Below are 24,552 nucleotides of genomic sequence, written 5' to 3' on the forward strand. Positions count from 1 at the left end.
GTCCGTGCTTGTACTGGAGTTTGTCAGAAAGGGGTTTGAGGGGGGATGCAACATGGGAAGGGGTGCTCTGCAGGAAAGCATCGCGTGAGAGCTAGTGCCACAGGCGGTAACTGTGACCCATCTCACTGCGGAAAGAGGATCAGAGATGATCCAGGGAGTGGCACTGGCTGTGTGACAGTGATAGGTGTAGACCTGGACACAGAAACCTCCTCCAGTGAGTGCTGCAGGCGGGCTACCCATGGCAAGGAGGGTAACAGGGCTGCTGTTCTTGGCTTTGAGTGAAAGGAGCTCTTCCCGGGTCGGGGAGGAGGGCGATTGCGGTGGATGCCCAGCGCTGGCTTTCCAACGTGAGCAGGGAACCACGCCCCTCATCCTCACAAAATTGCCAACAATTTTAAACACAGGAATCATCTGAAGTGGTTTGATCTTGTCCTCTCCCACCTGAAGTGTGAAATTATAGGTGCTGTAACTCTCAGCTGTGATTATTTTGTTAATGTCCTTTTCCTTAACATTGCTTTTTGTCCTAGGTTAGAAAAAAAGCCTTGAATTAAGAAACATGGTTTAAAAAGTACTCTCAAGCTTACTAAAAGCCTGTAAAAATTTGCTAGTGGCATCAACCTTCTTTATATCCTATATGCATTTTCTGCTACTTCATTAGGTTAGATCAGTCTTAGGAACATGAGCCTCTCTAGATGCAAAGCCCTTTGAACACCATGTTTTTCAACTGTTCTTATTCTCGAACTATACTCTTTTACTACCCTTAGGCCTGGCCTCCTATTTCCAAACTTCTCATCCACAGAAGCCCTGATTTCTATACCTGGGAGGACTCAAGCTGAGGACAAAAGAAAAAAGGAGAAGTCTAGGGAAAACCTGGACGAGAAGCATTTGAAAATGCATGCAGTAGCTACAAAATGGAGAAATGGGCATATCTCAAGCTTTGCGATTAAGATCTGTGAACCAAATTCCACATATTCCTGACATTCCTGAGGTCAGCTGTCAGAAGCTATGGTGCTGAGCCCCTACTGCCAGCAGCAGAGACCTTATACACTTGAACTTTCCTCTGCATGACTCAGACTGTTCCTAAGTTTCTGCACTATTAATAAAACTGGAGAGGGGAAAAGAAAAATAAGGACTTCTACACTCTGGATAAACTAAGGAGTCATTTAAGAGCAGTTCCAAAAGACTATTGGTAAATTCTGCAGAAAATGTTAAAAAAGCCATGAACAGACAGGTCCCCTGCTTTTACCTTGGTTTCACTGGTTGTGAAATCTCATCAGCTTAAATAACAGCAGTTGCATAAGGTAAGGAAGTATACTTCAGAGTACTCCATATATAAAATATACAATACACAATAATAAATCTACATATTACTTAACAAGAACCAAAATTATTTACAAAATAGCATTCCTCTCTGAAAAAGGAGGATCTCATCAAAACCCTACAAACCCTGTGGGTGACATGTTTATGGCAGAAGGTACCCTTGAATGCTGAGAGGAGGAAATCTTTGCCCATCAGCATATTCACTCACTACTCTTCAGGTTTCTTGGAAGTAGAGGTAAAGGAGACTCACACCCACAGATTTTTAGTGGCTCAGGACAAATATGAAGTAAGACTTATTCTGAGATTTGATCTTTCTGTTATTTTTCTGTTTTTCTTTTAACTCTTTGTTTGCACTGGAAGAAACTCAGAGTGCTTTTGCGTCCCCCCGTGTGTGCCCAGCTCTGCAGTTTGCCCGAGCTACCACCCATTCTCTCAGCCCCTGCAGTCTTGGTCTGCTCTCGTGGGATGCTCCAGATAAGACAACAAAAGACTATTTGGACCCTCCTACATAGCTATTGAGAAGAGGCAGACTGTTGGCCTCATGTTCAGAGTCGATCTCTCAGCTCCGTAGAGTCAGTGTTAAAACATCCTTGGTGTCCCCACAGCAAGGAAGGCATTCGGCCTCTCTTCTCTGCTTTTACTTCTGCTTTCTTCGTTACTTTCCTAGGAATTTACTTGAGACTTATCTTGGCACTGATTTTGCCCAGATCATATCTCCTTTAAAGAAATTGACATAAATTTACTTTCCGTATCTCTTTAAATAGTCTCTACATTTTTAGCTCACTATTTTTATCAATTTTTACATTTATCTCTAATGTTGCTTCACAATCTCCAAGTGTATTGATTTCAAATGGTGTTTTACTCCAACCATAAGCAAAAAAGGGGAATCAAACTCCCTTTTACCACACAATCCTTGAAATATTTTTTTCCTTTAAACTTGAAGAAAAGATTGGTTTCCACATATATTATTTCTACTGAGATATGATTCCATGCTCTTCTTCTTTCTAGACAGTGCTTTAAATGAAAGTCTGGATTTTTCTTAGTGACAATGAGATAGATGGTAGCAATGACAACATTGTTTGAGACTGCTTAAGACTGGTGTTTTGTCTGTATAAATAATTCTCTGTCACTTTTGTTCTTAAGGTTACTGGTACTGCAGTATAGCTATTCCATTCTGACTAATTTGCTTCTCTTGAATTTCTCTGGGCCTGATTTTACAAAGTCCCAATCATCTTTTATTTCCCAAAGGAACCATCCTTGTCTTGTTGAAGAGCCTTTATGTGGATAAGACAATTAAATGGAAGAACAAAGAATGCCTGAGGAGCAATGGTAGAATATTTTCATATTATTCCTTGAGAAATAATGGATAGTTTCATTTTGGGAGGGGCTTTCTTATTCCCAGAGATTAGATAAAAGAGCTAGCTATTCTTTATACAAAACGTGATACAATGCATCTCTGCCTTAGAACTTTTTGTGCACAACACCTTCAAAGACTGACATTTATTTACATATTACAGATACAGCAGTATCTGCTTCCTACTGTGGGGGATAAAGAGTTCTTCTTTACTTTGTTTTCATTTTCAATCATTTTAGACTTTCCCTCCTTACACTGCACTGTAATTAGACCTAAGCAGTAATGGGAAGTTCTGCTCAATTTACCCTTATTGATGTTATGACTGATGAGATAATATACAACGAAAATTTGTGATTTAAACCCTTGTCATTTCCCCACAACCACTTCTCAGTGTTATTTTCAGTTATTTCCACTTCTCAGATTGTATTGTTTTCCTGTTTAAGCATATTCCCCTCCTTGCATACAACGGCTTTCAGGATGAGACCCAAACCTCACCCCCCTTGGCCCAGCATCAGCTCCATCTCATTCTTTCAACCCTAAACACAAGAAATTTGGTCCCATAACCTATAATCCCAGTATCCCTCCATTCCTACAATGTAGATCTGAAAAGTCCCTGTAAGTGGTCACAATCCAGAAAGTATAATCATGTAAAAAACACAGACAACTATTATTCACACAAGTAAGAAAGAAACCATCCAATCCTTTCATGTAGCAAGTAATCTCCAGGAAGATGGTTTAGGAAATGGAAGGACAGAATTACAGTTGATGTGGTCTCACCCTAAATAGTTTCAGATAGTTTGAGGTGTCTTGAATTACAATGCTTTAAATTCCTGCCTGTCAAATATACATGTGGTTTATGGATTTGTCTTTTGTGTCTGGTTTTTACTAACCACAAGACAATAGTTCCAAATGTACATTTTTTAAAAAGTTTTTGAATGTTCAGACTCCAACTTTTCAAACTTTCCAACTCAACTTTGCAGGAGAGGACATGGTGGTTCTGGTGGACACGAGGCTGTATATGACCCAGAAATGTACATGTACCCTTGAGGCAAAAAAGGCAATTGTTGTCCTGGGCTGCATTAGGAGGAGTGTTGAAAGCTGAGGGAGGTGATCCTTCCCCTTTGCTCAGCACTGTCAAGGCCACACCTGGAATGCTGGGTCCAGTCCTGGTCTTCCCAGTACAGGGGAGACATGGACCTAAGAAAGTTGTGGAGTCTCTTCATGGGAGCAGGGAAATTAAGAAATCTGACAGTAGTAGGACACATTTGAATGCAATGTCCTATATGACTGCACTGGTTTAAGTCTGTCCTTAATTCTGTAACAGACTGACTATCCGGGTGCAGAAAGGCAAAAAGAAAGCAGTATATGCTCACAGTAAAACTGCTCACCTCTCACCATGTGAGTTTGAACTGAGAATAAGCCTTTTAATGACTCAACCTCTGTTCATGTCATCCACCTGCCAAGCACAGGAGCTGATGTCCACTTGATGCACTGATCTTCTGAACATGTCCTGTTGTGGAAAAAGCGAGACAGCGAAGTTTGGTTGCTTCTTCTCTTTGACGTGCTGCCTAGGATATGTGCAGGGAAGAACCCACAGCTTGGGATCATTGCTCTGATGCAAAGGGAGAAAACAGAACAGTATAATTCAGTTCTGCCTTTAAATGATAAAACACACAGACCCTTTCCATGATGGATCTCAAAAGTAAAAAAAAAACAAAACCTCACTATGTATAGCAGCTTCTTGACAGCTCCAAAATCCACATGGTTTTGATTTACCTGACTAATACACAGGTGACAATGCGGTAATGCTCTCTACAGCCTTCTGAGGAGGGGGAATGGGGAGGGAGATGTTGATCTTTTCTCTCAGGTACCCAGTGATAAGATGCGTGGGAATGGCTCAAAGCTGCACCAGGGGAGGTTTAGACAAGATATTAGGAAGCATTTATTTGCCAAGAGGGTGGTCAAACACTAGAACAGGCTTCCTAGAGAGGTGGTCAATGCCCCAAGCCTGTCAGTGTTTAAGAGACATTTGGACAATGCTCTTAACAATATGCTTTAACTTTTGGTCAGCCCTGATGTGATCAAGAAGTTGGACTAGATGATCATTGTAGGTCCCTTCCAACTGATCTATTCTATTCTATTCTATTCTATTCTATTCTATTCTATTCTATTCTATTCTATTCTATTCTATTCTATTCTATTCTATTCTATTCTATTCTATTCTATTCTATTCTATTCTATTCTATTCTATTCTATTCTATTCTATTCTATTCTATTCTATTCTATTCTATTCTATTCTATTCTATTCTATTCTATTCTATTCCATTCCATTCCATTCCATTCCATTCCATTCCATTCCATTCCATTCTATGTGGTGATAGCAGGAGACTGGCTTTGGGAGGGCAGTCAGACCTGGGTTTCATATGGATGCAGTGCTCCTGTTCCCAGTGGCCCTGTGTCCCACCACAGTGTCCCCCGACTGCTCTGCAGACGCAGTGGTACCCTCACGTCCCCGTCCCCACGCACCCCTCGGTGTCCTGATCTATTCAGCAGAGGAAGCCGAGGCAGGCGTCACCCAGAGCCCTGGTACTGACACGGCTGCCCTGGACAAGGTGCGCATTGTCTTGCCCTGGCACTGCCTCTCCCATTGGCCCGTCCTGACGGCTACAGGGACGGGGCGTCTTTAAAAGGGGAGGCCAGCGAGGTCTGAGTCGGGCACACAATCTCTCTGACTCCCACCAAGAGCTGCTGTGGCCACTGCCTCTCTCTGCAGGACCACTACCTTGCAAGGTCTATACGATGTGTAACCGATTTGTGGGAACCTGGAAACTTGTCTCCAGTGAAAATTTTGATGACTATATGAAAGAATTGGGTGAGAAATGTAATTTGTTTTTTTTTTTTTTCAATAAGTTTTCTTTGGGAATGTCTCCTCTTCATCTTATACTTTGCTCATGGATGATGCTTTCTTTCTGGCCAAAAAACCACTTTACTTTTCTAGCATAATTTAATTTCTTTAGCATCTAAATTGGGAAAACAGAAAAGTAGGTGCTGAATTACTCTAATAAATTTACTTCTGTCTAACTGAACTGACCTGATCTAATTTGTTTTCCTGTAATGAAAAGAATCTATGGGCATGAAGCATTTTTTTATGTTTCTCTTGACTGCACCATTAAACCCGTGACTTGTGATAATTTACAATATATAATGGAGCTGATGTCTCATGACACTTTGGTTTCAGAGGTCTAAATGCTATGAATGAATCTATCTGTTACTGAAGAACGCCAGGAATGTAATAAATCAGGCATTGTTTTTCATTTTAATGCTGGCTTCATTCTTATATAGCAAGTGCAGACAATCAGCTACAACATCGCTTTTGCTATATAAATGATTCACTGAGACACTGATTCCCTTTATTTGAAATGTTAAACTGAATAACAGAAGAATTGCAGTTAATTAATTAACCAGAGTAAATGCGGGATGAAAGTCCAGCTACAGATATTTTTCTGAAGATCTGAACAGAATTGTTTAGTATATAATAATTACTAAAAATAGAGTTATACTTTACAGATAGCTTTATACCCTTTCATATGGATCTTTTAATCTGAGCATAGCATAGCATTAACAAAGGCAATAACTAAAGCTATCCTTCTTCTTCTTCTACAAAACAATGATACATAATCAGTGGCCTTCATTCTAACTTGCCCCAGACCTCACAACTTGTAGACAATGAACTGGAGCAAAAGGCACTAGGTAATATAAAGGGCTTTTGACATGGAATTTTTCCTGAAGCTCTCTGAAGCTCTTTGTTCTTATACCTCAACATATTTTATAATTCATACTTGTACTTTTCACTGAGGTTTAGATGTAAGGATCCTTAAGGCTTGTTAGTAGCCACCTAGGTATTGCCCAATCTCCAGTACGTTTTAATGAGCAAGCACCAGCATATTGGCAGTTCATTATCCAGTTTCTTCCATGTATCTGCAGATGCTCAGATTTGTCAAGAATTTTTTTTAAAAAGGATTTTTATGAGCTTTTATGAGAAATAGACCTTCCCTCTGAATTTTTCTACCCATTCTATCTCTACACAAATTCATGCAGATTTGTAACCATGTATGTTTCTTCTTGGCTAAATGTACACAAGTGTATACTTGTATATATCTTTATTTCTTCCTGAAGGTGTACTCTATCAACTGGGGCTGCCTCAGCCTCTGGACGCAATACTTACACATTTGAAGAATTACCATCTCATCTGAATCAGCCATTAGAGTATTCAAGAAGCTGCTCCGTTTTCTTCTACTGAAGATTTATGAAAGGATACTGTGTTTCTTGCTTGATAGACTATAATGATAGTTGTGTTTCTGATTTCTAGGAGTGGGCTTAGCTTCCCGGAAACTAGGTGGGCTGGCAAAGCCTGATGTGATCATCAGTATGAAAGGGGACATAGTAACCATCAGAACTGAAAGCACCTTCAAAAATACAGTGATCTCTTTCAAACTGGGCCAGCAGTTTGATGAAACAACAGCAGATGACCGTAAAGTCAAGGTAAGGGACTGATGATCTCGGAATGGTCTGGACATCTCCTAGAAGAACACCAGAAGGAGTTTTTCCTACCCCCTTAGTGCACTGTGAGTTTTCCAAACTATTCAAAGAAAGCACTGAAAGAAGAAATAGTATGGTGCTGAAACTAACATTACTAAGTATGTCATTAGCGAAGAACACAGACCTTGCTGAACGTAAAGTGCATTGCTACTCTAATCCGCAAAATTTGAACTGCAGTTTGAAACTCTTCTCTTGTCTTTTTCAGAGTGTCGTAACCCTGGAGAAAGGGGCATTGGTGCAAGTGCAGAAGTGGAATGGCAAAGAGACCACGATAAAGAGAAGACTGGTTGATGGAAAAATGGTGGTGGTAAGTTCACACTCCCTGTATGCTGATAAAGGTCAGAAGGATACAGCCTTCAGTTTGCTTCTGCCTAAATAGACAGTCAGTTTTGGCTTTCTCTCTGGTTTATGAGATAAATTAAGAGGGAGAAAAAGAGAACCAAGTTTAGGAAACAAGCTGGAGGGAAATATTATTCCATACAGCAAATTGACTTTAAAGTGACTATATTGGCAAAGCTGCCATAAATTGACAGCATACTTACTGCTCTCAATATTACTATTTTTAAAAGAAAACAGGTTTCCAAATAGCAGAAACCTGTGAAATGCAAATAAAAGTTTTCAGGTTGGGTACTTCTGTCCCTGGAATGGCTCTTTCCCTGTTTCTATCTTTGGAATACAGCCTGCCCACCTTAGAAAACTGATTTTACAACTTTTTCACACATCTATTTCCACTAAGCCCATCAATTCACACGCTTTTGTTTTCTTTTTCCATGTGAGCATGCCGAGCACACTAAGGTAGTGCTTGAGGTTTATTCTGTGAAAGCCAACACCTCTGTGCCCACGCCTGCATGGTGACCTGCAGAGGGGCCTGGCAGGTCCTGGCAGCTCCTCTGAAACATCCACTGTGATGAGGGAACCATGTCTTTCCCAGGGGCAGGGGAATGCCAGCTTTCCCTCACCCTCTCCATTCAACCTACCCTTCTCTAGCAGCCATGTGAAAGACATGGGTTGACCAAGCCAGGGTGATAGCTCATTTTAGGGAGCCAAGCTGTGAGGGTCACTACTAAAATTTATATTTCACTTTTGAATGAAAGAAAGTCCTTTGTTCATTAAAGTTTTTAGAGAGTGCAGCCAAACTAATTTTGTTGACTTGTTTGAAAACAACATCGTTACACCTTTATGTGCTAATTTGCTCCGACTGAATTTTGTTTTAAGGTCTTGTACATTAGGAAGGGTGATTTGCTTTTGCATCTCCTCATGGCTGCACTTCTGTGTAAATTTTTTATAATTCATAAACCATCTTCAAAGAACAGAGAGATGGGGTTCCTCTTCCATGAGAGTCGTGCCATCTGCCCCTTGCCTCAAACAGGTTTGTGGAGGAGGCCTCATCTTTTGCAGACCAATAAGGTCTTTCTTATTGTCCCATTGCCTCTGTCGCACATATCCTGTGGCTGTGAGTCAGCAGGAGCTGCTGAAGGCCACAGGGACAAGAGTGTCAGGAGAAATATTTTGTGACTCATAAGTGCAAAGTTTTTTAGGGCAAAAGCCTGACCTCCCAACTACCCAGGCTAATTCTGCTTCCACAAAAAAAAACTTTGTAAAAGTGAAAGTGTTTGTGGGTCACGGTATAATAAACTCAATGGGGCTGATATTTCTGTGAAACCAGCGATAGCACCAAGGAAGGTAAACTTGTTTCTGGAAGCTGAGACTAATTTTGCAATCTATTTGTCACTGTGTGCCACTTAATTAAGTCCGAAGATGTTAAAATAGAAACCATTCAATTTGCAGTATAAAAATAGCTTTGTGGTTTGCTCTAAAAATTATGTAAATATGTTAAGATGTAAAACATGGCATCTGGATTTGCACTGACCTCAGAGATTACTGCAGCAGACACATCTGCTATCAGCAAAAAGTTTATATTAATCTTTTCCTTTGTGCCTTAGGAATGTACCATGAAAGGAGTTGTCTGCACAAGAGTCTATGAAAGAGCATGAAGAAATTCTGTTGCTGCACCAGACTTGAACTGGCTGTTAAAACTTGGCTTAGTTCAATGACCAAAGCCTCATGCACTGTGTTTCTTTATTTTTCTTATTTCCTTTTGTTGGGAAAATGACTACATTATAATTTGATATTTCAGAGTCATAGTGTAACTAATCCAAATGACTGTGGTGATCAAATAAAAGCTTCTCAACACATAAAATATAGTGTTTGTCTCCACATGAATGATTTAAGTTTTCTTTCTTAAATGGCACCATCTTTTCTGTTGTACCTGTCTGTATAAGTGATCACACTATTTCTGAGTAAAATGATGAAACATTGATCTGCCTCTGAGAGAGGGTTAACACTGCTTCCTTGATATGTGTAAAAATTATCATCTCAAGGATTCAATATTCCTCTCCTGTGGAAGATCGTATTGCTGGATAGTTCCTATGGGGAAAATCATCTTTACCGCCAGAATTTTTGACTTTCAGTATGATTTATTTTTTCAGCCTTATGATTTTACTACAATACTGTTTCATTCTCATCCCAAAATGTTTCTACTTCTTTCAGTACCACTTTTTATATCCTGACATTTATTTGGAAGAGAACACCCACCAGAGGAAAAAAATTGTCAGAATATATTCCATGTTTCTCTGCCAAAAGAGCTCTTGACCTGTGAAATGAAGTGTGGTGCAGGTGTGAATAAACTCAAGAAATCTTAAGACTAGAGGGCTTCATTTTGGAAAGTGCTCAGCAATCCCATCTACTTCCAGCATGGCATTTAAGTGTGTGCTCAATGTTAAGCACACGAAGGGGATTTTGTTAGGTAGAGTTTGCTACCAAGCCCATCTGAGCAGCTAAGCCGTTTATTCTTCCCATTGCTCTTACTCTGCATTTAAGGAAAAAACAGATGATCCAAACCTAGACTTCCAGAAATCTATTTAATCAAAAAGCACTGTAACAGCTTATTATTTTTCGCTTCCATTAGCCAATGTTCAGTAACACCACAACATTCATGCTAACTACATGGAGTATTTCAGCCCTTGTCATTGCCTCCATACCACCACGCAGGGCTCTCCCTGCCTTCTCTGTGGGGTTAGAACAACTGTGAGAGGCGCGTGTGTTTATTTTGGCTGGTTAGGAGCTGCAGCGCTGATGTGAACCTTTGCCTACTGATTTCACAGTCAAGGGCACAAATTCTCAAGGCTAAGAGAGATCCTGAACGTCAGAATCTAAATTGGTGTGGCCAAGCAGATAGTTAAGAGATGGATATCATCTGTGAACACAAAATGTAAAGGTCACCTTTCTTCTCTACCCATCACTGGAAAAGCTAGAGACTGAGTCTGGCTTTGGATACACTTTTACGTAGTTGAAGACTAACTGAAGGCAGCTGCCAGAAGGCAAACAGGATGAATCCTAGGAAATATGAGCTCTGAGAGAAGTCTGTGAGATTTATTGACAGCAGATTTAAGATTTACCGTGGTCTCTAACTTTGATGGAGGGACAAATTCCCTATCTTTAGCCTTACCATTAAAACTCACCTCTGTGTGTCAGAGTTTCTGTGACTCCAAGTCCCCAGTGACTGTAACAAGGAATGGAGGCAGCATGATACCCTTTGTATCATTTTTTGCTAACAGATTGTAATCACATATTTTAAGTGAAGGTTATTCACCAAGCTTCCATAAGAACAGCATGAACTATTGTTTTATGTGAGCTTCCAGTTTATTCTCCTGGACTCTTACAGAGAACTGAAAACACATTTCTTACAGGTCAGAATCCACCATGGCCTGAAACCAACTTCTGAATCTGGATTTTTGCTCTGTAGCTTCATTCCCTCCCATTGCAGTGCAACATGGTCCCAGTGAGGCTGCTGGAGCTGCCCACCCTGGCCAGGCTCTGGGAAGATGGAAGTTGTCCAGAGCCTTTCAAGCAGAGCTTGTCTCCCACTCCTGAGCTGCAGGCAAAGGAGTAGTTACTGCTGCAAACAAGCTCTGTATTTCCTTTGTTTTTCCCACTGCAACCTGTAAATGCTTCTCTGAGGTTAAGTGGAAAATTTTCATCTCCAATAAAATATCAGTTTTCAGCTTTTTAATTCATTGAGAAAAGGAAACAAACATTCACTTTGGTACAAACTGTCATTTTTCCAGATCTGGAAACAGGAACAAAAGAAAAAACAAAGGGCTGCTCACATAGCCCTCATTTATTTATTTACTGTCTTCTTTTCTGTGATATAACCCATCTCTCTCCTCTTCTTCTTATGGATCTTCTAATTGCATTTATTTTTTCAGAGATTCGGGATTAAAATAACGATAGCTTTTGATTTTTAGATTCCTAACTAAATGTAGATATGCTATTAGGAGCCTAGTATTTGGCACTTTCACTCTATACAAAGGTCACTTAAGAATGTCCTGGGAGCTGGAGGCTTTCCAGAACAGGAAAAGTGCAACAGAACTGATAGTGTTGAAGGCAAAAACAATAAGGCAGGTGGTACAAATCAGCACAGAAATGGAGTGCTTTGGGATACTGGTGTCAATAAAGCAATCCCGGGGGTCTTCAGGAGAAATTGGGGGGAATATGAATTGTGTAGTCTCAAGGTCTTTTTTATGTCTTACTGTGAATTAGTCTTTCTTTTTTTCTTAAAATTTTTATCTGGACCAGATACTTCTGGAATGAACACCTAAACTGAGGGATGATGCCTGTGCCTTGAACTGTGCTTTCACGTTGACAAACAAGTGTGTTTGGCTTGTGTATGCACTCAATCTACAAATATCGGTGGCCTGGTGTAGGCGTATAAACAACATTATTTAAAGCAATCGGCTTGATCTAGTGCCCACCCCAGGTAGTGAAAACCTGGCTGATTTTAGAGGCCCACGCTCACACTCTTCTCCCATCAGTCATTCCTCCCGCAGGTGCTTGTAACGCTGTCACACCTCGTTTCGCCCGCATCTCCTGAGGCGGTGGGAAGCGCCTGCACTGGGGTGTCCACCCTCCAGCCGCTACGGACCCGCCAGCATCGCCTGCCTCTGCCCTGCCTGGCGTCTCCTGGGGCAGGAGAAGCAAGCTGGTATGACAAGAGCCCGCCTCAGGCTCCCTGCTCCCACAGGGAGCACTGAAATCAAATAAAAGCTGCGTCTGGACTACAGCTACCAGAGCTGTTGCCTTGGGCTGGGAGGAATTTGGCAATCTGTGACAGAAAGCATCTCTTGGTGATGTATGGGATACTGCACCCCACATCCTGGTCTTTTCCCTGTGGAGTGGAGCAGACAAGAGAGGTGAAGCCACTGACTGTCCCACAAGGGAATCTTTGTCCCTGCTGATACCTTAGGTAGTAACTTTGAACTTTCCTTGGCTGTTTTAGGTAAATTTGTTTTGGGGCAACTGTATTCCTGAAAAGCGAATTCACACCCACCCCAGGGCCCAGCACATGGCCTTTGATGCTGTTTCACACAGAAACCTTGTCACTGGGACAGTTTCACTAGACAGCAAACATATGGCTGAGCAGTTCTAGAAATGGCAAAGATTTGGGGACGGGGATTAGGCTGTGTTATTAAAGCAATTGCGCTTCATAAGAAGCGCTCAACGCTTATCACATTTTTTTCAGAGGAACAACTTATTATGCTGATAAACACCATGCTATATAGAAATTGTTCAACAATGCATTTTAAGATGTAACCTTCCCGAATTTTCATTTTGGGTTAAAGATGTTCTGTTTATGTCTGGGATACAAAGGAGTGAAAGGTTAGCACTGAAGGGATAATCAGTCAGAAACAAATAAGCTGATGCCATGAAAAAATCGCCTTCAGAAATCCTGGAATTTAGATGTAATCAAGGCCTTTGTTAGGGAGGCAATTAGAGCATATCCTTGCCATTTCAATGCAAAACGTTGTGATTGGCTATTGGCCATCCTGCTGCAGATGGGAAACACAAGAAAATTATGTTATTTGGGCTAAAGGGTACAACAACATTGGGAATAATTCAGTCCCTGAGACACTACAGAGAGACAAAGCTGTGTTAGACACAGTTGATACAGTATTTTCAAAGGAGACAGTGCTCTTTTTACCTTTTGAGTAGCAAACTGGTATTTAAATATACTTTCCTCAATGTTATGAAAATTTTTAAAACTAAAGTCAGGAGGAATGTGATGATTCGGGGATTATGAATGGTGGGATGAATGAGCTACAGATGGATCTATTTTCAGGTCCTCAGTGGAGTATTAATTTAAAGTATTTTTCATATTATTTGCTATAATATGGTCACCAGTATTGATCATACTTTTTGTAAGAAGTATAAGGGGTTTCTATTTACTTCCAAGTGAACACACACCCTGGAGCACTCCTTTGTGAATATGACTTCCTTAGAAGAGGCACTCCTGTCAGCAACAGGGTCAAAAACTCTGTGAGAATTAATCTTGTCCTTCAAGCTTATAAACATGGTATCACAGTTAAAACTAGGGGAGGAGACATTTATTTTGGAGCTGTGGGACATGCCAGCTAAAGCACAGCCTGTATCAAGTTTGACAGAGTTTAGGGTTTCTTTGGGTAATCTGTACACATAATTACCAGAAAGGAGAGATATTTAATATATCTAGCTACTGTACAATACTTATACATGCCAACAATAATCTCATTTATCTCTCAGATCCTAGCATGAATTTCCAGAGCTGAAATTTAAAATATGTATACATGTTTTACTTGGAAGCTCTGCACATCTGATATGAAAAGAATCTGTGAAGGTGGAGCCCTCAGTCTCCTTATATAGAGAATCTCCTAGCAGAGGGTCACAGCTTTGTGTGGCGTTATGCCACCTTCATGTATTTTTTACCATATAGTGTTCAGTTTTATAGCCTACTGACCTTTATGAATTTGTATAGGTAAATTCAGTTAAAAGGAATATTAATTCCTTCACAAACCTCCTCTCTTTATGAACAGTGGAAAAATAAGACTACAAAGCAATTTGACACTGTAAGACATAATATTCAAGGCCCCTAATTACCCAGTTAACACAAATGTTTTCATATAAGTTAACAAGAGATAGAGCAGTCAGATTATGAAAGGTTAGGTGCATAAATGTCTGCGCTTTCCAGATATGATCTGAGCCCTCTGGCCAGGAGCACAGGAACCAATATTAAATCTCTCCCTGGTGCTTCCTCTTTCTGAGGATTTTGGTGTAATCAAGAAGCATCATCAAAGTTTATTCTGGCACTGTCTCCAGTTGGGCAGAGAGAGTGTTGTGAAAGAGGCAATCGCTACAGTCTAAACTAATGACTTTGGAAAACTTGTGTCAAGGAAGAGGAATCATTTCAAGATTATATTCCCACCCATATTTTTAAAGAATGGAGCCCTACCCGAATAAATCATTTCAAACCGACCTCATTTTCTTCTACACAGGGTGAGAAGTCTTGTGGATGGAAGAAGAACAGCAGTAGTCACCTCTGTTGACTTCTGTCAGGCTTTGACAGTAAGCCCTAAGACATGTTCATAAACACATTATAAATTTAGGCTAGATTAAACTGCTGCTACAGAGAAGGGGTACAAACTGATGCAAAAAACATACTTGGACTGTGGATGGTTCACTGTCAAAGTGGAGGGATGTATCAGGTGGACTTGTGCTGGTCCAGTCCTATTCCATATCATCAGTAATAACCATGATGTTATTTATAGTCTGTACAGAGATGAGAGGAAATGCAAGTGTACCAGAGGGCAGAGTTCAAATTCAAATGATCTCAACAAACTCAGGAAATAGTTTGAAAAAGCCAGGGGGACATTTAAGAAGGAAAAATGGACTAGGCAATAGTAGCAGGAGCACAAATACCAGATGGGAAACAAGCAAGTACTAGTACAAACACTGGGAGTTCAGAGTGGATCACAGACTGAATATGAGTGGCAAATGTGACATTAATGGAAAGAAGTAAACCTCTTATCGGGATGCACAGTCAGGAGGATAGCCAACAAGCTGCAGTCATCCACATGTTCTACTTGTCACTATTAAAGCCTCCAGGATACATGTTATCGTGCCTAGTTGTGAGTAATGCAGTGCAAAATGCATGGATCAACAGAGAGAGTTCAGAGAAAAACAGTGAAGCCTAAAAAACATGCTCTAAATGGAAGTGTGAAATTGCTAGAGAGAAGGGATTCAGGGAGGCAAGACAGTGTCTCAAGGGCACAGAAGACTGTGGTGACACACTGAATTCCTTGGATAGGTAAGATATGCAATATAAGTAGATTTACACACACACAGAATTATCCGTTAGTACACACAGTTTTAGTCATGCCCAGTGACACAGGGCCAAGCTCCTGTGACTATTATTCTCCACCAAATGAAACCATCCAGGAGTCAATGCAGCTGAGACTAACCTCACTTCTGCAGCACCTGCTCTGAGGGTCACCGTTCAGTGTATCTCTCCTCAACTTCCCAGGTACATTTTCTCATAGGTCAACAGTTCAGTACATAAAGAAAAAGAAGCAATTTGAACAAGAAATATAGCAAAAGAGTAGGTTACTCAGAGCACAAACACTCCCGATTTCCCTCTACTGCTTATATTTTCTAACTGATTTGACATATGAAATAGGAGATTCAAGTTGCTTGCACCTGAAATATTGGCTCAAGGTACTCCTTTGCTCAAAGTATATAAGCAGTTGGATGTTAAACAGTTTGAGAGAAAAAAAAAAGACAGAAAGAGAGAGAAAAAAACTGAAATAAGTAAAAAAAATATCTTAAATCTGTCATTATTTTGGAAATGCTGAAGTACTTGTAAAGTAGAAGACATGTCTCCTGAGAAAGCTATGCTTCTCACCCTGATACTGTTATGGAGGGAGTGACCAGATGGTGATAAAGTGCCATCTTCCCAAAGTTTTTCTAGGATCAGCAAAGAATTGCTGTATTGTTCTTTGATACAAGTTTCAGATTATTCACAGGGGCCTGTGAAAACACTTGAAAAATGTGCTTTTTTTACTTAATTTTAACCGTATTCAAGCGAGAGTTCTTCCATGAAATCCATATAGTAGCACTAGCTCTGGATTCCCAAAGCAGGAGTTGCTTATATGATACCTGTGAGCCCTCTGAGGATTGGCGGTCATAGGTTGAAGATATATGCTGAGCTAAAGATGTTCTCAGACTACAACAACAACAGCTCTTCCATTTGAAACCAGCTTGGAAACTCCTGACAGCTCTTGGTGGTCAGCGTAGAAGTGTCAGTATGATTTATGTTTTTGATGTAAGGCTGTGCTATTAGAATGAATATCTTAAAAAAATACTTCAAGTGATAAGTAAATGGACAAGATTATTTCTTGCCGCTCAGACAAATTCATAGTCAACTATGTTGTTGTCAAACACTGCTGAGTATTTTCTGGGTGCTTGCTGGCAGCAGAGCTCTCCTAGAAGGACTGATGAGGGACGAACCCAAGGCACTGGGGGAATAAATCCTTCTTGAAAAATATCCAGCATAGAAGATGTCAGTTATCCCAGCCAAAAATGGGCAGTGCTGGAGCTGGGCTGAGCAACTCAATACTCCCAACCATGCTGTGCACCGCTCCAGGTAGCAATCACAGCCCCTTTGCTTCCAAGATCCTACCCGGTGCACCCACACGCAGTACTTCACCTCTCCCTGGCCCAGGTCTGGGATGTGCCCACACCTGGGCTGCAAGTACGGTGTCTGCTGCCTGACTACACCCATGTCTCATCCAGGGAGGCTGGGGAGGGAGGGATTCGGCAGGGCTCCCCCAGCCTCCTGCTCTTGTGGAAACACCATTTTTAAAAATTATTTTGCCAAAAAAGAAAAACAAAAAAAAAAAAAACAAAACAAAAAAAAACCACCCCAAAAAAAACAGAAACCCCCCGCCCCCACCTACACAACATTTAGACGAGCGGTCTTAAAACACAAGGGGATTAAAGCGCATCTTGTCTCCTTTCTGCCTACAGCACAAGCTTGCTGCTCCTGACAACCCCCACTGCTCACAGCACACTGTCCCCCCATCTGTTTTTACCAGACAGTCCACACTAGCTGTTCTCTGCCTCTTACCCTAACTCCTCATTTTCCATAGGTATTTAAATGACTGGCTTAACTTAATTTCCCACTAATGCACCTTCATCCCAATCAGCAGGGAAGAAAACCTGTCCGTGCTTGCGTGCGTTGGTCTGTGCTGCTCCGTGTGGCCGGCCATGCGCCTCGGCCTACGCACAGCGCGTGTGTGCGGGCACACGCGCCCTTTGGGAAGACAAACTCGGCCTCGCTGCCGACTGTACCTGGGGCACAGAGCTGCGGCAGCCTCACCTCTGTGGGGCTGCTGAATTCAGCAACCCCAAACAGGCATCCTTGCTCTGCCTTCTGTGACTCAGCCGTGCCTTTCCCTTTGTTTCCATTCCTTAGTCAGGCCCTGGTTCAACAATGTGTTTTAACATGTATGTTACATGATCTGTGTCTGTCTGAGTGAATTGTTGAGTTTAGCACTACCCTCCTCTTGAATCCTGGCCTCTGGTCTTCTCAGCACAGTGCAGATACCTCCACCATTTCTCAATTTGAAATACCTCTCTATATAGTCCTTGGAGAATGGTAAACACCTCTGGAAAAGAGTTTAGTTGACCTGTTTTCAATGTCTTCTTTAGGAGATGAATAACAGCTTAGAAACATCTGCTTTTCTTCACTGACTGTTAAGGAATATATGCTATTGTCTGATACTTGATGTAACACCTTACTGAGCTGAAGGTTTAGTAGCTCCTGACACTATTTTGGCTAACAGGTCTGCGGCTGAGCTTTCTTTGGTAGAAGACCCTCAAGGAACACCCGGATGGAGATTGGTGATGTGCTGGTGATGCAATGAAAACCCTCCTATATTTCTGCCTGTGTGCTGGTGACACATCATGATATCCATCTGGAAAATTCAATCCACGTTCTCTAAACAGGATCAACTCTGTTAACATGACTGACGATCACCTATTGAGATGAGCAGAGAAGGTGATCCACTTCCTTCCACTCGGATGTGAAAGTGTGGTCCTGATCACGTACAGACATGCGTCTTTAAGTGTGGTGGTGTCAGTTCATTTGCCCCTGCATGAATGTCACTGCCTTTCTTCCTGATGTTTCCATGGATCTGACAGCCTGCCCCTCTTCTTGGGCTAAGCAGTTGGGCAGTACCGATGGCTGCTTTCCAGTTGATTTCCTATCCTAACTCGAAAGTCGCTTCATCTTGTTTGCAGTTGTAGTGTTAGGAAAATGTGTGGGAATCTGGAGGGCTAAAAGGTCCTTCTTGACTAAATGAAACATTATGCTGTTGTATTGTCATAACCTAGTGTGGGTTCCCAGGAGACTGTCATGAATCTGACAAACACTCAAAACGCTGGAAGCAAAACTAACTCTGAATCTTTGTTCCTCATTTGTTTCTAAAAATACTGCAGTTTTTCTACTCACAAAATAGTAACACAAATTACCAACAAGATTCTCAAGCTTTATTTGTTAAATCAGGAAATTACTCAGTAGTCTCCTGAGCAGTTGTTGCTTTTTCTTCCCCTTCTCTTGGTAAGTCTTCAAAGAGTACTTTCAGGAGATGGGGAAAGGGTGAAACATAGAAAGAATTTTAGAGTTCAACAACATGATGCTGCTTATGTCCCAGAAAAAAGGGGGACATCACCTCAGGGACTTGAGCTGAGCATCCATGTTATGATAACACAGTGGAACATTCAGACCTAAAGCCAAGCGATGGGAATGTGACCAACGTCACTCCCAGGTGTGGTGCAAGGATGTACCACAGCCAAGAGGAAGGGAACTCTTTTTTTCAGTAGAAGAAAATTCTCCAAGCACCATCTGGATTTGAATAGAAGTACTTGTTAAAGGAAATAACTTATAAACGATGACACTACCCTTCTTTGTAATTTACATGCCTTTCCACACACATCCTTTTCATAACACACAAACACACACACACACACACAGAGTTGATGTACTCCTACTGCTTACAAACCTATTCATAGGCTATAACTTTTTTTAATCTTGCAAATTTATGAGAAGTCTCTCAAGCTGTGAGGAAGAGAGAACATGGCCAAAAGACAGAAAAACTGAGGTATTCCCCTTAGCATCTAAATGTGAGGTAGGAAGAGAGGATAAGTTTTCTTTCCTTAGTTAACTCAAGCAATCCATTAGCTTTCCTTAGTTAACCCAAGTAATTCATTAGTTTAAAATGCAATAACTAGTGTGATGCAATGATTTATGGGGAAGAGGTGAATTTGAAGACATAGAGTACATCACTACACATCTTTAGCCTTTCCTTCTGATGCCTCTGTATGACATCTGCCTAGTTTTTGGACTTATAAAAATCCTATAGAGTCTCATAACAGTGAGGTCAGTAAGAGTCTGTGAAAAAGATGACTCAACAGGATTTATTATTAATTGTTATAACCTATGATATTGATTGAAACAAACCTGCTTTTTTTTTTTTCTTTTCTTACAGTCCATAGACTGTAAGACAGTTCTTCATCCCTTTTGGAACTTCTTCTACAAATTCTATAGGAAAGACACTCTTCTCTATTAAAATATGTGATTTTTTTCTCTAAATATATTCATATTTGCTCTCCTGGATGTGACTAGCACCTCCATTAATAAGAAATACGTACAAGAAGATAATTTAAGAAAACATTCCTGAAAAGGATGCTTTATCTGATAGAGTTGCCTTGTTTGGTAGCAATATGGAAGCAGAACTATTGGTTATCAGATCTTCTGGCTAAAAATGAAATATATTTGTAATCCAACTGCAACAATACAATGAAGCCAGGATTAACACTCTATGTGTTAGCCTCTACTAGCTTAGAGAACAGTTTCAGCTCCAAGGAGCTTATGGTTTAAGGAGCTGGAGTATCACACGTCTCTAAGAATGCAGATTTACTGCTTTATGGCAGCTAAATAGTAATGGAGAAAATGAAGTAAAACTGAGTTGCTCCTTTTGGAGTCACTGGTTGTAGCTGAGAGAGATTCTGAAATAAATACAAACAATTTCCATGAGCTAGAGAACTTCATGCTTGCACAGACACCAGGTTACATGCTCCTCTCTGAAAAATGGATTCCATTCATATTATCAGAATTTATTTCCATTGGGGTTTTGTGTCTGCTCCCTGGCCAGCATAACCAAACCATAACATCTAAGTTGGTGAACATCCAAAAATGTAACGAGCAATCACTGGTAGCTGCTAATCACAGCACTTGGGAAGTGATGTTCATTTTAAAAAAAGCAGACTGTAGATTTGAAAAACATGTCATCTGCCCCACTGTCAGCACAGCATTTGCTGTTCTGTCATCTTGAGCAGAACTGATCAGAATTTGTGCATCCACAACAAGGCAAGCTACTTTTTACTGTGTCATTTTCACAACCAAAGACTCACCAAGGAGAGTCTAGTCACATTCATATCAGTGGAAGCTAGAACAGGATGATTTGGTCACCACAAGTAAATGGTAGCTGTGGCAGAGAGGTGAAAGGAGCCATGTGTAATGATGTAAAGGGGAAAATCATTTTGTATCTGTCATTCTGTAACGAACCCATGGTCAGAGTACCTTGCACTGATTTGTTTGCAGTGTGAACACACAGAAAGATCACTGATTTCTTTTTCACCTCAGTCAGCATGACAATCTGCCTCCCAAGACACTTACTTAGGCAGTTACCTCTTAATCACATAAAAAAGTTGACATTGATTTCAAAGTGAAGGAATAAGACTTTCCATTAAAAGAAAAGGGTATTTTCTATTTTTTCACTATTAACCCAAACAGAAGAACATGCTCTGAAGTCTGGCTCTGTAGGTACTGGGCCAAAAACCACCTCAGACAACTTTGGTCTTCAGCATGGTCATTGAGTGTTCGTAGTCACCTGTAACAAACAATAGCAGGAAATCCAGCCCTCAGGCAGCGGAAAGCTCCAATATGAAATACAACACATGTATTATTTATTTTCATATTATGCATGATATGTGAGATGGATGAGTGGTAGAACAGTAACTCTATGTAATGTTTATAGCCAGGAAATAAAAGCTATTTATAAAAGCTAAATAAAAGCACTTATTTTTGTCCAACATTAGAAGCTTCTGTATAAAAAATGGTGAAATATGCCATTGGCGAAATATGACAAAAATAGAAACAACACTTGTAAAAAGTCCATTTTCTGTTCCAAGACACTATCACTTAAGTCTACAGATAGCAGCAGCCACTGCAGGAATACATATTTTAATATGTATGGATGCTTATATGAGGAAGAACAGTTAGTAACAGAGCTAATAAGCCATATTAGATTTCTGTGTTATAGAGGACAAACAAGGGACTTCAAATTTTTTCTTAAAATGATTTGTTCTTGCAAACACTGGGGGGATATTTAGAATTATAGAATCATGGAAAGGTTTATGTTGGAAGGGACCTCCAAAGATCATCTAGTTCCACACCATTGCCTTGGGCAGGGACATCTTCCACTAGATCAGGTTGCTCAAAGCCCCATCTAGCTTGACTGAAGATTTCCAGTGGTGGGCAATCTACAACTTCTCTAGGCAACCTGTTCCAGTGCCTCACCACCCTCGGTACCATTACGGAGCTGAATGCAACACTGCAGATGAGGTCTCACCAGAGCAGAGGGACAGAATCACTTCCCTTGATCTTTTTTTATATGCAGCACAGGATATGGTTGGCTTTCTGGGCTGCATGTGCACATTGGTGGTTTATATCCTGTATTTCATCCGCCAGTATCCCCAAGTCCTTCTCTGCAGGGCTGCTCTCAATCAATTAATCCCTCAGTCTGTATTGATATCTGGGGTTGCCCCTACCCAGGTGCAAGACCTTGCACTTGGCCTTGTTGAACCTCATGAGGTTCACATGGTTCCACTCCTCAAGCCTGTCAAGATCCCTCTGGATAGCATATCCTCTAGCATATCCAGTATAAAATGAAAACTCTGTTGCAATGAGTCTCAGGGAAGATCTTCCATGTGTGTTATTTACTGGTCTCTTGACTGTAGTGATCTGGTGTTGAAACATCTCTAAATGCTGCAACATCATCCAAGGAGAAAGGGGGATACAAAATTGTTGATAGAGACCATCAAAATGTGTTTTGGAGGTGGTGAGGCTAAGCTTAATCTGTTGTAACAGAAGTTAACCATCCATGAATTTTATGACAAACGTTTGCTGTCTCTTGTAGAAGAAATGAAGACAAGGCTCATGACACATCAATTGGTGGACATGGAGCTGCCACTTGCTATTACTAATAGCAGGCAACACTAGTGGTAACTTGACAAAGTTTCTGCATAGCTCCACCTTATCCAACTACAGAATATATTTTCCTCCTCTTTACATGAAAAAGAGCTAGTGCATAGACAGTTGTCATTCATACCCAGCTTTTTTCTAAAAGCTTAATTTCCTATTTTGCTTTTGATCATTTTCTTAAGTTATCACCTTATTGTTTTGCTGTGTCTACTGGAATTTTTATAAACTACTTTAAAAGACTTCTGAGACAACATGTTGTTGGAGGAAACTGGAATATTGTTCTCCACCCGGATGTTTTAACACAGCTAGCTGCCTTTTATGTAGTACAGAGACAGAAGAGGTTAACTACAGACATGATGCCACCATAGAGGAAGGGACAGTTCCGAAAGTGCAGACCTAGCATGTGTTGCATGTCATTGCAAAGGAATCTCATCTCTCAGAAATGTTTAACTAGGCCTCGCTGTTTTGTTGTCATCAGTCCCAAACACGTGGAACTGTGATATTGTCCAAAATCACAGTATTTCAGACCCCTGTCATTTTGTCTTCTGGTCCTTACATTACCAGTGATCACATTTGCAAGCTTCCTGTGCTAATAGTTTACTATTAGTAAACTATTTTGTTGTTGTTTTAAAGCTTATTTTGTTGTTGTTTTGTTTGGGTTTTTTTGTTTTTGTTTTTGTTTTTTTTTTTTTTACATTAAGCTGTGGCTCTTGGATATTAACACTGCTCTGGAAGAGGCAGTTTTAAGAACAAAGGAGCAAACACGGTTAAACCAAATTTAAAAAAATTTGCAAAGAAAGATGGCTGACTCCACAAACACAAAAGCCAGACAAAAAATACTTTTATACATATTTAACTAGGGGGTCATGTGACAGAATTGAAAGTCCACATGAGTCTCACTGAACTGGAAGCTCTATAAAAGAAAGGAGAACACAGTATCTACCTTTAAAGTTAATGTTTGGTCTATCATTTCTAGTCAAGTCTACCCCAGGCTCCTGAATCCCCAGTGTGTATTTAAAGATCAAATATACCTACCAAGTATGAAAAATCCTTTCTCTGTTTCTATTTCCTGTGTGTGTTTGTGCATTTTGAAACAGTATGCGTTGAGACCATATTCAAAAGGTCCAGCAATATGTGATTTAGATTCACAAATGCTCACTGAAATACAACAGTCTGGGAGAAAAATTGAAGGAATTAGATTAAATCATAGAAATCAGTAATAGCTTTTGGATGTGGAAGAATAACATTTAAAAAGCCATGAATGAGGACACTCTACATATTTTTGAACAGACTGCATACATAGTGCTTGCTCCCAAACTCTCCTGGGGCAACAGGACTGAACACCACTGAGGTAGCTTGCCATGGAAAGACAAGAATTTGCAAAGTCAGGTGTCCCATAGACATGGCTGTATCACTGTTCCTTATAATACTTGGTTGGGACAAAAATCTCCTCAGGTCAGTCCCTGGTGAGAAGTGGCACAGACATCCTGACCTTAAAACCAGTCTTTTGTGGCTTCTTTAACCTTATCTATCAGCAAATAAATTTGGTCCATATTGCGAGATGACTCCTGCATTTACAGATTTTTTTTGTTTGTTGTGCAACTCTCTTTCCCCAGGTGCCCAGGGAGATGGCACCTGTGGCTAGCAAGGCCAGCTGCCCCATGGACAGTGGCCAAGTGCCACCTTGTAGCACCTCCTGGGTGTACAGTGTCACCGTCCTTTCACTGGGGGGGAGCCATTGGAACCTGCCTTCATCTTCACTGCTACTCTTTCAAGTACATGGATCTGTAGAACAGAAGGTCACAAAGCATGTAAAAAAACCTCATCTTGATTCAGGTGCTAATGCAAACCATCATGTTAAATGTTCTGTCTTCATATACTTATTATTTCATAGCTGGTTCTCTAGGAAAGCTCTGAGCTAATTTACACTCTCCAGTTTAACATATGTTTGAAGGATAGATTTCGGGTGAAATCAAAAGAAACATTTTAGCAGAAAATAAATCACAGATTATACAATTCATTTCCTATCCAACAGAGAACAGTGTCCTAGAAGATTAAGCAAAACAGCTGCATGTATAAAATG

At 40.6% G+C, this 24,552-nt stretch overlaps 1 protein-coding gene across 1 annotated transcript; it reads left to right on the forward strand.

The window, feature by feature from the left end:
- Positions 1 to 5,367: 5,367 nt before the first annotated feature.
- On the forward strand, positions 5,368 to 9,473 carry LOC104365393 (myelin P2 protein). Its single transcript, XM_009972172.3, has 4 exons — positions 5,368 to 5,546; positions 7,044 to 7,216; positions 7,479 to 7,580; positions 9,217 to 9,473. The coding sequence occupies exons 1-4, from the start codon at positions 5,474 to 5,476 to the stop codon at positions 9,265 to 9,267; spliced, it is 399 nt and encodes a 132-aa protein (XP_009970474.2). The 5' UTR covers positions 5,368 to 5,473; the 3' UTR covers positions 9,268 to 9,473.
- The last annotated feature ends 15,079 nt before the right edge of the window (positions 9,474 to 24,552 follow it).

This window comes from Tyto alba, unplaced genomic scaffold (assembly GCF_018691265.1).
Source record: "Tyto alba isolate M040663 unplaced genomic scaffold, T.alba_DEE_v4.0 Super-Scaffold_9, whole genome shotgun sequence".
NCBI classification, from domain to species: Eukaryota; Metazoa; Chordata; class Aves; order Strigiformes; family Tytonidae; genus Tyto; species Tyto alba.

Excerpts from the sequence above, each read along its gene's own strand:
- LOC104365393 (XM_009972172.3), top strand. The coding sequence starts at position 5,474 with ATGTGTAACCGATTTGTGGGAACCTGGAAACTTGTCTCCAGTGAAAAT. Across the intron at positions 5,547-7,043 it reads TGACTATATGAAAGAATTGG|GAGTGGGCTTAGCTTCCCGG; the intron begins GTGAGAAATGTA and ends TCTGATTTCTAG. Across the intron at positions 7,581-9,216 it reads TTGATGGAAAAATGGTGGTG|GAATGTACCATGAAAGGAGT; the intron begins GTAAGTTCACAC and ends TTTGTGCCTTAG.